Source organism: Paramormyrops kingsleyae, chromosome 18 (assembly GCF_048594095.1).
Source record: "Paramormyrops kingsleyae isolate MSU_618 chromosome 18, PKINGS_0.4, whole genome shotgun sequence".
In the NCBI taxonomy this organism is placed as follows: domain Eukaryota; kingdom Metazoa; phylum Chordata; class Actinopteri; order Osteoglossiformes; family Mormyridae; genus Paramormyrops; species Paramormyrops kingsleyae.
In genome coordinates this window covers 11,781,834-11,795,878 of record NC_132814.1, presented here as the reverse complement: position 1 = coordinate 11,795,878, position 14,045 = coordinate 11,781,834, and the positions used below count along the sequence as shown (strand labels likewise).

At 40.5% G+C, this 14,045-nt stretch overlaps 2 protein-coding genes across 2 annotated transcripts; both read right to left on the bottom strand.

The window, feature by feature from the left end:
- Window positions 1-420: 420 nt before the first annotated feature.
- timm10b (translocase of inner mitochondrial membrane 10 homolog B (yeast)) lies at window positions 421-2,820 on the bottom strand. Its single transcript, XM_023800429.2, has 3 exons — window positions 1,720-2,820; window positions 1,537-1,632; window positions 421-983 (listed from the first exon to the last, which is right to left on the bottom strand). The coding sequence occupies exons 1-3, from the start codon at window positions 1,744-1,746 to the stop codon at window positions 501-503; spliced, it is 606 nt and encodes a 201-aa protein (XP_023656197.2). The 5' UTR covers window positions 1,747-2,820; the 3' UTR covers window positions 421-500.
- Window positions 2,821-2,956: 136 nt separating this feature from the next.
- Window positions 2,957-9,892, bottom strand: LOC111837946 (uncharacterized). The gene is made up of 6 exons (XM_023800427.2): window positions 9,638-9,892; window positions 7,996-8,109; window positions 5,822-5,864; window positions 5,514-5,584; window positions 5,042-5,103; window positions 2,957-4,006 (listed from the first exon to the last, which is right to left on the bottom strand). The coding sequence occupies exons 1-6, from the start codon at window positions 9,639-9,641 to the stop codon at window positions 3,632-3,634; spliced, it is 669 nt and encodes a 222-aa protein (XP_023656195.1). The 5' UTR covers window positions 9,642-9,892; the 3' UTR covers window positions 2,957-3,631.
- Between the last annotated feature and the right edge of the window lie 4,153 nt (window positions 9,893-14,045).

Sequence of the window (14,045 nt, the reverse complement as noted above, 5' to 3'; positions counted from 1 at the left end):
CCATCTCTCCTAGAGTAACTGCCTATCTCCTGGAATGTCCTCCAGGGCCTTGAGACTGGGCTGGGAGACACAGTAAACCTTCTGGCAATGGCACATATTGATGCACCATCCTGGAGGAGTTGGACTACCTGTGCAACCTCTGTAGGGTCCAGGTATCACCTCATGCTACCAGTAGTGACACTGACTGTAGCCAAATGCAAAATTAGTGAAAAAAACTGTCAGAAAAGATGATGAGGGAAAAATGTCAGTGGCCCCCACCTGTTAAACCACTCCTGTTTTGGGGGTCGTCTCATTGTTGCCCCTCTAGGGCACCTGTTTAACTTCTTTAACACCAAAGCAGCTGATACCGATTAACAACCCCCATTGCTACTTAACGGACTAGATCAATATTTCAGAAGTTAAATTGATTCGATGCTATACTCTGATTAAAAAGTGTTCCTTTAATTTTTTTGAGCAGTGTATATAAAATTCAATTCAAGTACACATAATGCCATTTCCTTTCATTTTAATAAGGGTGAAGCCAGAATCTGTTGTCCAGTCTGGTCAGAAGGTCCCAGGCTTGATGCAGAAGAGGTACTACCATTACTAGGAGAACTGGAAGGAACTGGTTGGTGCTTCTCTGCACTGACCATACCCGGCAGAACCCCTTGTGTTACAGTTGGCATTGGTACTGTTGTTGGTTCCTGTACTGGGTACAATGGGGCACTGCTTCCTCCTGAAGCCGTAGCAGAGGGCTGAGCAGCAGCCAATACGGGTGACACCGTCGGTGATGTTCCCGGCAGTGGGCCTGCTGAGGAGGTTCCCCCAGGTACCACCGCAGGCGGTGGCTCCACACCTGCGTTGCCCTTGGACACCTCGGCCGTCTTACTCTCCATCTCGTCAAGCCGCTTCTGCACGATGCGCGGCATCAGCTGCACGTAGGTGCCCATCAGGCGGTGGTTGGAGCGGATCAGTTTGCTCGCACAACTGTCTACACAACGCTCCTGTGGAGACAAAGACAGCTTAGCCAGCAGGTGGCACTGCCATGAAGTACAGTATATGTAATTTATGTCTGAAAGGTTGCAGGCCCTTAGTCCTAGGGTGAGACCTGTTCTGTCTGAGGGATTAAACCCAAACACCTTCTGAAGGTACTTACAAGCACGCACTGAAAATACTTAAACTCATATACGAGTGTTTGAGAAACAACTACCGTAGCTAATTAAATTGAGACTTAAATGTGTAACAGAAAGTAGACTGGCAGCAGAAAGGAACCAAATGCCAAAGTATAGTCTCTGGCGATAATTATAACATTCAGCCGGGATATCATGGTCTGTCGGTGACTCGGGTCCGATTCCTTTTGGGGCATTGCGGTGTATATGCGGTGCAACCAGCAGCACTGATCTAATGAAATTCTGAAATTAAGAATTTAACAAATGCCTAAAATGGGAAATACCGTTGTTCGACATCACATCACTAAAGCTAGCGTAGTGTACAGTTGGGCCACCGAAATATCAACGTGTAAACCTTACGGCATTTACCGAAGACTGATTCATTCACCTCATCCATCGTGAGATTTCTGTAGTTCAGGTTGCTGGTGCACCTCAGGAAGCAGATCTCTGTCATCCGATTGTAAACGAGCAGAAAATCCCGCAGCTGCAATCCAACGAAATGTCAACGCATTGCAAAATGACAGTTGTACCCCAGTCTTATTATATTTTATGGAACAGTGGCGTGACTTACATTTCTTAATTGTTGGTCGTGATCCATGATCAGAGAGTACTGTTGTGCGTCTCGCAGTGCTTAATCAACCGCTGGTTTTAACGACTGATTTAAAACGGAAGAAATTAAACAATAAAAACAGTTCACACTCTGTATAATTGCCGAGCTGCCCAAACAAGCAACATGACTTTCACAAGGCAGCCATGTTTATTTTTTTTTACGATTGGCCACGCCTCTGTTTAAGATCGTAGTCTATGACGTATAACTCTCTACCACATGATTGGCTTAGAGTCAGACCCCGCCCAACGCATAAATCATAGTGAAACGCCTCACGATGCTGCGGCTCTTGTGTGTGTTTCCTGTAAGAAGTTAGAGGCGTGAACAACGAACGTTTATTGGAAAAGAGAAATATTTATAAAAGTTCTACATTCAGTTACATTAAAGTTACATGTAAATCAAACATATTTATCTCACATCCGATAAGTACTGGAGATCAGCACAAAAAGCAGCTTTTTTAATAAGAAATTAAGTTATAAGCGGCAAACAACTACAAAAATCCTGTAAATGCACAGGTTTCTTTTTTACTGTACTTTGTAATATATTTGGCACCATTAACTATTATGAAATTCCCAAACTTGCTTTCTGCGATATCAAAATTGTTTGCAGATTTTCAGTGGCGACTGTTTCGGTCCACTATTTTTATGTTTAAATTACACCATAATAAGGTCAAAATAACTTTTTCTTTTATCAAATGTGTAGAAACAACCATAATTTGTTGTTTTTCAGTCTATTCAAGGTACAGTACTTTTAAATGTGTTAATTTAAAAATCACCAATCATGCCAACATCTGCCAAGTACATTACATTTTTCCCTATACGTTTTGAGAAGTATTTTGCGAAACATGATATCCGAAATTGCCTTAAGAACAACCCGTGTGTTCAGTTCAGTCTATTTCTAGAGAGGTTTGGGGGTAGGAAGTGAAAATGTCAGGCGTCTTACGCCTTTGCGGGCTGGTGTCCAGGTCTGTCCGCAAACAATGACCTCCAGCTGTCAAACCTGCAACTGATATTCGACCTTCGAAGGCTGGTTTAAGGGTAATGTCAAGGTGCATATGTTACTTGAAAGTCCCCTCACACAAAGGCAACCTGCCTTATTGCATGTGTTACATCAAATGACTAGGCTATTCGTGTAGCTTATACACATGCATAATAATCATACTGCGCTAAACAAATAAAAATACAAAGGGAAACAACCCATATTTCGACATTAAATGTTTATCCCGTGTTGTCATTAAAACAAATATTTCCCATATTACTAATCGCGTTTTTAGTCACACTCAGATTTGCGCTGAAAATAAGGCTCGTTTATTAGAATGAATGATGGCCATTTATAGCCCGTGACCCAAAAACGACAAGAAGGTCGTCACACGAAGACGATCATTGAGAAGTTTGGCTGATTTTCAAAGCGGTGGCAACATCGGCAGGTCGTCTGTGAACAAGCCGTACGTTTCCGTTAGAATAAAATAACATTTTCAGTTGGTAATAAAAATGAGACGCTTGAATAGTCTGGGTGCATCTATTGCATATTCGGCAGAACGTTATATGGAAATACTTTTTAAAATTACAAACGTAGGTCTAAGTGTTAGATCCTCTTCCGTCAGTCCAAGAATTCGGGCATCTGCGACGCGGGGCTGCAGCAGCGACTCTCAGGGACAGAAAAAGAAACATTCTGCTGCAGTCGGTAGGAATCTACGGGCTCTCAGATCACTGGCATCTTCGTATGGTACTGCCTCTTACAAATATATGCTTATAAAGAGCTGGGTGACAGATTCATTGCACTGATTTATGAATGGTGAGTGAGAAATAAAGACTGAAATGAAAGGTAATTGCAAAGTCACTCCTGCGACATAAACACACGAACAGCAGTGCAGTCACTAACTGTCGAAGGCTTGACTTTGATTAGCCCATTTTATGAAGCGAGCAGGGTCGTCGTGGATCGCCTCGACATCCGCCTCAGTCTCCATGTCCCTCTGTCTCTCCTGTCTCATCTCCCACGCTTGTTCCCGACTTTCCAGCGCCATCTGGTGGCTGTTGAGATAGATGCTGTTACGTGACACCATGGGGCTGCTCTGCCGGGGTGGCAGGCCGCTGTCCACCTCCAGCTCCAGGAATTCCTGTTGGGAATGGGCATGGACTAGCCGTTTGGGCTGAGCCTGGGCTTGCTTTCCCCTTCGTTTCTTCCTGTTCTTTTTGCCTCCCACAAGGTCCAAAGAGGCGTATGACACGTCTACGTTCGGATGGAGCTCCGGCTGTAAACAACAGAGTTAAAAAGGGTTAAGTAAAGGAAAAAACTGCATGTGTTTCGGTTCAGCGAACCAGGGGGGCGGGCTGGACAGCAATCTGGCAGAATGCCCAATCCCCTACACACCTCCTGGGGGGCAAATTCATTGCAGAGTACCCCAAAATCCAGAGCCGATTTCTAAGCCTAACCCTAAGCTTAAAAGCACAGATCCAGAGGAGGGCAAAGGGCAAAGCAAAAGTACACACAATCTTTATAAAAGATACTTTTTTAGGTATTGCAACCCTGCACCAAAATGCTTCATGTTTCCAATAAAAAATAATAGGTAATGCTTTACATTAAGTGCACCTTCATAATGCATTCATTATGCATTCATAGAACATTCAGTGCACCTTCATAATGCATCCATAATGCATTCATAGAACATTCATAAGCAGAATGCAAGTACACCTTAACATCCTAACGTTCCTTAATAGCTTTAATATATACTAATAACAAGCATTACATGATTATACGATTAGAATGTTTGTTATTATTATATAATATTTGTTATGAATGTATATTTCAACCAGGCTTGAATCAGTGACCTTCTGGTAACAGGCACAGAAGTTTAGCCCACTGAGCCACAAACTGCCCCCATTTGTAGCACATTTGTATTCTTAGAATTAAATTACAGGAGTGCTGAATCATACCCTGTATAGACCCCCGATTGTCCTTCATCTCTAAATGTACACATTGTGGTTTTGTTAGTTGACCGCTTAGGTTTTGCAAAGACTACCTTCGCCTTTCAGAGACAGCGTGTGAAGCAAAATGCGTAGGCAGCTTGTGTTTACGCGCAAAACAAAATTTCAGTCTAACACCATCTAAAAATTATTTTTGTCTTTTTTTGTCTGGGTTAAAGGAACGATCTAACACCAGTTAATGACTGCAAAACACCCACCTCTTATATAAACAGTTAAACAAATAGCCTTTGGAAAGTGTGTATTGTTTTCACAGACTCTGATTAGGCCTACTTGCCGATGTAAATCTGGATATAACACGTTACCTTATTTTCCCTTGATATGCTTGCTTCCATATGTTCATACAACATTTCAGCCGGACATCCACCTGCAAAAATCAACGCTTATCACTGTTCAGAATGTTGACAACACCGAGGATTTTTGTTGATTTCTAAATAAAGTATATTTAACACTTGGATTTTTGAATTAGTCTATTGCGCAATAAGGACTTAATTTTATCTGATGGGTCTTGACCGCCTCACAACATGATTATTTCTTGCTTTGAGTTTTGTCTTTTGCGTTGTTTTGTGAAATCGGAAAGACAAATGAAATAGCGGGAAGCGTTGGTTATTGTATTACTATAAGTAAATAAGTAAAATGCACTATTATAATAACAGGCTGTCATATTGAGTATTTGGACATTTTAAAGTAGGCCTATGCATTAATTAAGGAGGCTGAATGAAGTAAGCGTTTGAAAACCATGAAAAATGCAATTTAAAATACGAAAGTTTATCTCACCTGCCCTGTCTGTGTGGATATTACCATAAATGGGATTGTCTTGAAGCCGTTCCTCTTCAACACTATCAGAACTAAAAAAAAAAAAAAAAAAATTAAATCACATAGGGAGGCTAATAGTCAAAAGCACAAGAAATGCTCACGCCCGCCCATCCACATACACATTAGGCCTAATAAATATCCTGCAATTTTATTTGTTAAACATTAAGTGACAAAGGTCACTGATATATGTGCACGGATATGGGTCTACCTCCAATCAGCTGTACAGTGACAACATTTAAGGCAAATTAAAGGCTACTGACTTAACCAACCTGAAGTTTTCCCTGTTGTATGGAATAATGTGCTCCTTTTGACCTGTAAAAGTGAACATTGTACCATAAATGAAATATGCCTTATTTTGTTATGCGTCTGTAAGCCTAAATATCGGCATATTTTTATTTAACCATACAAGGCTAACATTGAGGCTACATGGAACCAGCGTATTGCAAAACCTTCTCATGTAACGCAGGTGAATCTGTAAATGTTATGAAAGAGCTTTTCTTACGTGTATGGAAAAAAAGGCTTATTTGGTGGTTGATTGACATTCATTGTTGCTTTTTAAAAATCTTTGTTTACTGGTATACTAGTATTCAAAAGGAATTACTTATGAAGAGCCGGACAGACATAAGATGACGCAGCTGAGTTGTGGATATATACCGGCCCGATGGTAATAAGCTTTAAAAAAAAAGCTAAAAATCTTATTAGGCTATATCTAAATGGTGGAAAAGGGGGTTTGTTTGACGTTGATGAAAAAAAGCTACAGTTCTTCATCAGATATGGCATGCAGCACAAAAGGCTATGGAAAATGTTAAGTGTCCTTTGATGGTGCAAGAATATGAGGGGAGTAGATGCTGAAGGTTTGGAAATTATGGTACGTTTTGTAAATGTCTCCATAAGAGAAGATAATAAGCAGTTTACTATGGGTCATGAACGGACTCCAAAAAAGTGATATTCGCTAACAAATATGATGCGAAGTGCATCGCTATTTTTCACGAGGTATGTACGCAAAAACTACACACGGAGAAAGATCTTGTGAGAAAGATTTGAAAAGAAAACAATGGATCAGTGATCATTAAGATGTGTCACCAAGCCCGTGCAGCTCAAGAATCAGAAAATCCATGACATGCACATTGCATTGATACAATTACATTTATAATCAATTACCAGTCAAAATGCATAAGAATGTCATATATCATGTCTGTCAGGTCATATTAGTAAATAGTTGCACAGTATTGTTTGAACAATGGGCCTCATTCACCAATATCATCTTAAGTTTTTTCTTCTTAAATTTGTTCCTGAGAAAGGTTCTAAGAAAGTTCCAAGAAAAGTCTGTGTCATATTCATGACGTGTTATTAAACTGCATAATTCGCAAATGTGTTCTTGACATGACGAATCCCCTTGTCCTCGTAAATTGATACACGTGCCAGTTGGTCTCAATTAGCAGAGGTAAACGCCACATCAGTCCCCATAAAAGAACATGAGACGGCAGTGTCGTGTGCACACTCAGAAATCACCCACATAATTAAGACGAAAAATTGAGAGAGAAGTCAAGTGTCCAAACAAAAACGTGAAGACACTTAAGCACTGGACTCCATGGGATGCTATTACTCATTTTAATAATTCAACTATTGTTGTTGTTGTTAAATAATAATAATAAAAAAATAATAGTAATGAAATGAATAGGGCAATAATAATAATAATAATAATAATAATAATAATAATAATAATAATAATAATAATAAAACATATTCAAATTACAATGCCAAAATAACAATATTATAAATATAACAATATTATTATTATTTAAATCATATAATATATACAACTACAGAACTGAAAAACACAATAAGCAGCTATTCGGCATAAATTTGTCAGCACTCAAATGTGTGTAAGTGTGCTCTGGAGTGAGCGGAGATACTGTTGTTACTTAAAAACAAGTTCCAAAAAAAAAAAAAAAAACACTGATGTATGTCAGAATAAGTAAGTGGGTTTTAAGATGAAATTTCTTCTTAAGAACAGGTGGTGAATGAGGCCCATTTGGTAAAAGACCCGTAGCAGACGACCAGAAATCCGTCAAGATGTATAATGACAATAAAATAACGTATAAACACGTGACTCTATTCAGTTTTACAGTAAAACTGAGTTAGAACGTAAGAAAAACGTAAATGGAGCCAGAAACACAGCAAAACGACGCAGTGAGCCAAACTGTGCTGACAGAAATTATTACGATTTCGGTTTTGGGAAAAGGGCATCTCAAACTGCATTCCTGTAGGGCAAGTTATTTATGCTAAACTGCCACATTATTTAATTTCTTCTTTAATTTACATGATTTATATTTGCATTAATATTGCAGACAGTTGTGGCTTAGGGCACTAGGGGTGTAAATCAGTGTATCCCATGAAGGCGACATACATCGAGAGCAGTAAATAAGAGAGGAGCACGTACCTGTGCCCTGCCGGTCCCGATATCTCTGCCAATAAAAAATGACGTTCAGGGATATGGAGATGACGAGGGCCAATAAGGTCAGTGCTAGAGCCACATAGACACCTGCAGGGCATACTGAAAATGCAAGGGAGAATGAGGGCCACGTGTTACTGCAGGGGGCAACAAGGTGCTTAATCAGCAGGACTTGAAAGCTAAAGACTTGCATGTCCGGCTGTGTAAACAATCACTACGGCCATTCGTAAGCAATATAACGTGTGCTGGATAAAACTGTTCTCATATCCAGACTTCAGTATATAGACTTAACATTCAGTAAACTGTTTCCCAAACTAACATCCACTCTTTCTCCATGAGAAGTTAACATCTCAAAGCAATAGGGTAAACCTGGAAACATACCTGGAGCTACTGGCACGACTTCCTGTTCGAAAAATGCCCTAATAACAGTCTATAAAAAGTCATTAACGCCCAGGTCTACTGCAGTGCGTTTCAGTCTGTCCACCTCAGAGTATCCAGTTGTTCCACGCTGCAGACTGATTAGCGACGAACGGTTACAGATTTGAATTGGTTATAACTATATCAACCCTTAAGCAACCGACAAGGCAATGCCACAAATGTTTCCTAGTTTGGTTTTTATGCTGTAATTTTTGTAGATGGGCTTATTTACACATTTCCCCCATATGTTTCTCTGATTTTGTGTCCATTTGCAAGAAAAGAAGAGAGATACTGCAGAATTACACCTTGAAAATTTTAGGTATGTGGCCTATGGAGAAAAGCTCTTAAGAAAAATAAAGTTCAGAAATGAGTAGTTGGTATTATGTGTCAAATGCGTCATATTTTATTGTTGATTAGCTTTTTTTACAAATTGTTTGTGCTCTAACAAGTGCATCATTGATGGAGACCCTGCCTTCACAGAGCCTCATAACCAATTACAGATGTTCTAATGAGACAAAATTGAGTGTATGGGTGCCTTCATCCAACAGTAAGCATAAATATATATAGCGCGATTGTATGGAAGATGTTAATTGTGAAGGTTTTAAGATCAACACAGAATATGTAGATAAGTAAAGCCTAGAAAAAATATCAAGTGCGTTTGGAATTTCTCTTCAACTCTAAAACTGTGAAGACGCACAAATGAATTTTTATATAAGTAAATCACCACCAAAACACTTCACCCCAACATATGATAGATTGCGCACGTCCTGCATTCATAAAAACAAAGTTAGCGATGTTTGTGACCTGCTTGCCTGGTTTCCCGTCACGAACAGGATTTGCATTGTGCTGTATGGTCACATTTTTCTGAAATAAGTTACGAAGACCCAAATCAAAATTTGATCAGTGTTTATATCTACCTTTCCAAGCCAATTCATCTTTAAAAATCCAATTTGAAATGCTTTATTTTATTTTATTGACTAGCACATGGTGTTTTTAAGGTGTAATTAATTTTATACAGTTGGATATTTTAAACTTAATTATTTAGGACTAAACTCAGATGAAATGTTAATGTATCTGTCTGAGATGAAAAGCATTTTCTTCTCCACTTTCCAGTATTTCACGCTCCATGTTCGCAGCCACCCAAGATGAAAGCTCAGTGAAAGTAGAAGCCGCTCCTGAAGGCACCATGTTGCCTTGAGGGGCCTTAGCTTACCCATCGTGTCTAGGTTGCCTCAGCTGCAGATGGGGTCTGTGACCTCCCTTGGGACAGAGAGCGCTGCAGAGGTCCAGACTGTCGTGAAGCTTCACCCTTTTCACCCGTCACCACGGGCACAGAATCTATTTTTATCAGCTCTAACTTTTTTCGGTTGCAAACAGGAAGTGTGGCAGGTGACCTCATTTATTGCAGCTCGTACCCTTGGTGAGAGAACGGCGAAAGCTGAATGGTTTAGGCGTAAACTGCCTTATTTGCTATGTACCGAGACCACACACATGCCACTTGAAGAAGCCATGCTTCTTCTAAGCACAGGAACTGAGGCGATCTTGTTTGCAGGCTGAATTGTTCCAGCCTGTGGTTGTGCAGTACAGCTGAGAACAAGGTGCAAATAAATTGAAAATGAACGCGCAGGGACTGAAGGATTTCGCTTTAGATGTCATTTCATTACCTGGACTGTGCATTTAGTGATGATGGAGAGTGAAACTGACCTGGAGCAAATAAACTGAATTAGGTTGATAGTCATAAATTACCCACAGGGGTGCCGCTGGAGGTTTTCGGAACCATGAAAGTATCTCATATTTGTCTCCTAACACAGACCAATCCAATTATGTTCAAAATTTTTAGGGCACCTGAATCATCATAAATATCCCCCCTTTAAGGCACGCCTGATTTTCTCTCGGTCTCTGTCACCCTAATCCCAACAATGACAACTTTAACCCCCACCTAAGTTTAACCATAAGTAACTAAACAAAATACAAGACTCTTGGCATTTTTATTTATTTTTTTGATTGCATGGATTTCTATAAAATTGAACTTCCCCTTGTGGGGACCAAAAAAATGGTCCCCACAATGTCAAAATATGTGGACTGTCTAGCACAGGGGTGGCCGCAAAGGGCCGGTGTGTATGCAGGTTTTCGCTGCAACTCCCTAATTAGGTCACTAATTAGAGGACTGATTGGCTGAAGAGTCCTCACACCTGGGTTTGAACAGCTGACCTACAGGTTATCCCAAAAACCTACATGCACACCGGCCCTTTGCGGGTAAGATTGGCCACCCCTGGTCTAGCAGGGAGCAGAGAGAGAGCAAAAACGTGAACACAAGACCAGGTGGAGAAACACTGATACACAGGATGCCAGTCGACTTCACGGCTCACTCACACACACACACACACATGTAGGGTAAACATATCCTTATGGGCACCGCTCATTCATTTAAATGGGAAAAATGCTAACGCTAACTATGACAACCTTAACCCCTACCCTGCCCTAACCATAACCATAAGTAACCTAACAAAATACAAGAGATTTTGCATTTTTAGTTTTTTCATAGCAGTCACTGATTTTTATAAAATAGAGATTTCCCTTATGGGGACCAGGATACCGGTCCCCATAAGGGAAAAAAAACGGATATTTATCACGTTATAGGGACATTATGTCCCCATAAGGATAGGTAAACCCGCTCACACACACACACACACACACACACACACACAGTTCAGTTACCAAACAATCATACAGTACATTTGTATACAATTATAACTATATATACACTCACCTAAAGGATTATTAGGAACACCTGTTCAATTTCTGGCTGGTGGTGGTGGTGTAATGGTGTGGGGGATGTTTTCTAGGCTCACTTTAGGCCCCTTAGTGCCAATTGGGCATTGTTTAAATGCCACGGCCTACCTGAGCATTGTTTCTGACCATGTCCATCCCTTTATGACCACCATGTACCCATCCTCTGATGGCTACTTCCAGCAGGATAATGCACCATGTCACAAAGCTCGAATCATTTCAAATTGGTTTCTTGAACATGACAATGAGTTCACTGTACTACAATGGCCCCCACAGTCACCAGATCTCAACCCAATAGAGCATCTTTGGGATGTGGTGGAACGGGAGCTTCGTGCCCTGGATGTGCAATCCCACAAATCTCCATCAACTGCAAGATGCTATCCTATCAATATGGGCCAACATTTCTAAAGAATGCTTTCAGCACCTTGTTGAATCAATGCCACGTAGAATTAAGGCAGTTCTGAAGGCGAAAGGGGGTCAAACACTGTATTAGTATGGTATTCCTAATAATCCTTTAGGTGAGTGTATATGCTCATCTCTGGGCTGCAGGAAGAAACTGAGGATCTAGGAAAAACCCACATAACACAGGGAGAACAAGTAAGCTACACACACAGAGTGCATCGGCAGGACCCTCGATCCTGGGGGGGCAGCAGAGGGATTTGTGCTCCCTCTGGAAGAATTGTGTAGTTCAGAAAGCAAAGGACATTCTTAGTAAATCTGACCACATTTTGTTTAGTGAATTTAGTGTAACCCCCTCAGGTCGGTGTTATTCTGTGTCACTGAGGAAAAGACTTTCCTCTAAGACTTTCACTTCTTCTGCTATTGGCCTGCTTAAAGCCAACAGTAGTTATTTTAGATGAAGATTAAGCCCTTTAAACTGTAATCCTAAATAGATTACAATGTGTATTTTAATGTTCCTTTATTTTTCACTTTCTTTCTTCGTTCGTTCATTCATACATTCTTCTCTCACTCGAGGGTATTGGAGTCCATTGCTTGTGTCCAAACGCTGATCTGTCGTCTGTGGCATATTAATGTTTTACCATTGTTCTGTATTAAGTTTTATTTACGTGGGCTGGCTTTGTTATGGAACTGAATAACCTTTTTAGGATATACAGACTTACCTGAATACTGAATATAATGTGTCCGTAACATTTGTAATTTTTCTGTCATCAAACAGGAAGGAACAGCCACACCTCACGGCTTTATCAGATCTCCGGCAGGTGTACGAGCAGGATCTTCTCTGCAGGACCCACTTGGTGTGGGCGGCAGTCTTACATCGCTCACTTATCATTTCCACTTGAAGGCATAGGCTCTGCAGTGAGTCTCACTGCGTAAAAGCACGAGCAGGAAGTGATGTCAAAGCAGCAGAGACGCTAGGGTGACAGCAGCCACCTGGCCTTTGGAGTGGTCACAGCTATACTGCACTGTTCTCAGTATATGGGATGTTTTTTTGCATTGTGTACGTGTGTGCAGGCCTGCAGCTAGGGTTTAAAAAATAGTGAGGTCCAGGACCCGGGGGATTGGGTCTGGTCAATCACACATTACATACAGGAGGCCATTGTTTTGTGTTGAAAATCTGAAAAACAAAAATTCTGAAATATGCACCATATTGCCCATATGTGCCCAGAGTAAGAGAAATTTTTAACTTAAACAGGTCACTCTGCGTGACCTTGCCAGAGCAGAGAACAGAAACATACTCCACAAACCCTCCCTACAATGTGCCTACCTGAATGAATTTAGGTCTGGGTCATAAAAACATCATAGAGGAAAATTTTATGGGTATAAAGTATGTAATTTGAGGTAATTTGTAGCCATATTTAAACAAAAGCTGAAAAAGAAATGCTTAATATTAATACACCACTACAAGCTAACATCAAATACACTTGTTTTGATATCAAAATTTGGCTTTGAAATGTTTCTGTGGACACTATTATTGATATTGTCCCCTTCATGAACTGTTCATTATTATTTTTTATTAATGACGTTGTGTGAAACGTTATTTACCCTAATCTAGCCCATTCAGGCGTAATATGAAAGAAACCCAACCTTTAACATGGCCGGAGTAGCCTGGCTTAAGCTCATATTTAACGTTTCATACAATTTACTCCAGACGCTATAGCAGGTCGCAGTTTTTGACCATGTTTTTTCTTACAGATAATGATCATTGTTTTGTCTTACGGAATGATACGCAACCTGCAACACCAGGGACATGGTCACATGCACACACCGTGAATTTGAACTGCTTTTCGTGCGTGCGTGCGGTTCACGAGTCACGCATCCTCTGTCATGCTAATACTGAGTCCTCTAGCTCTCTCTCTCACTCTCTCTCTCTCACACACACACATACACACACACACACTATTAATAGCACACTCAAACTGAAATAAGAATGCACTTGGCCGGGAGACATTTTCAACTGCTGTTTTTTTTTTATTCAGGCGAATATTTAGCTGCAAATCTTATTTTAAGATTTTTGAAAAAACTATCAAGGTCCAGACCTTGCTGACCTCAGCCAGCTACAGCGCTGTGCCTGTCTGTCAGTCTTTTTTGTCTGCTACAAAACTGTGCAAAAGGCTATGACAGAAAATTATTAGTCATGCTTATGTAAAACTATTATGTCCATCAGAGTGTGTCAGCTCAACCAACTCAAAAGCTCTTCTCAAGTCACCCCAGTATTTCCAGCAACCATCCAATACAGGCCAACCCATACTAGCATACATTGTCTGTTGGCTAACCAAAAGCCCATAAAATTAAGGTAAAGGTTTTACTTCAGTTGCTCAAATGTCAATTTCCCTATGCAAAACAAGGTGCGTAACATCCACATCCTTTAA

Excerpts from the sequence above, each read along its gene's own strand:
- timm10b (XM_023800429.2), bottom strand. The coding sequence starts at position 1,746 with ATGGATCACGACCAACAATTAAGAAAT. Across the intron at positions 1,633-1,719 it reads ACGACCAACAATTAAGAAAT|CTGCGGGATTTTCTGCTCGT; the intron begins GTAAGTCACGCC and ends GTTGGATTGCAG. Across the intron at positions 984-1,536 it reads GAAATCTCACGATGGATGAG|GAGCGTTGTGTAGACAGTTG; the intron begins GTGAATGAATCA and ends TTGTCTCCACAG.
- LOC111837946 (XM_023800427.2), bottom strand. Across the intron at positions 5,585-5,821 it reads TACAACAGGGAAAACTTCAG|TTCTGATAGTGTTGAAGAGG; the intron begins GTTGGTTAAGTC and ends TTTTTTTTTTAG. Across the intron at positions 4,007-5,041 it reads GCATATCAAGGGAAAATAAG|CCGGAGCTCCATCCGAACGT; the intron begins GTAACGTGTTAT and ends TGTTGTTTACAG.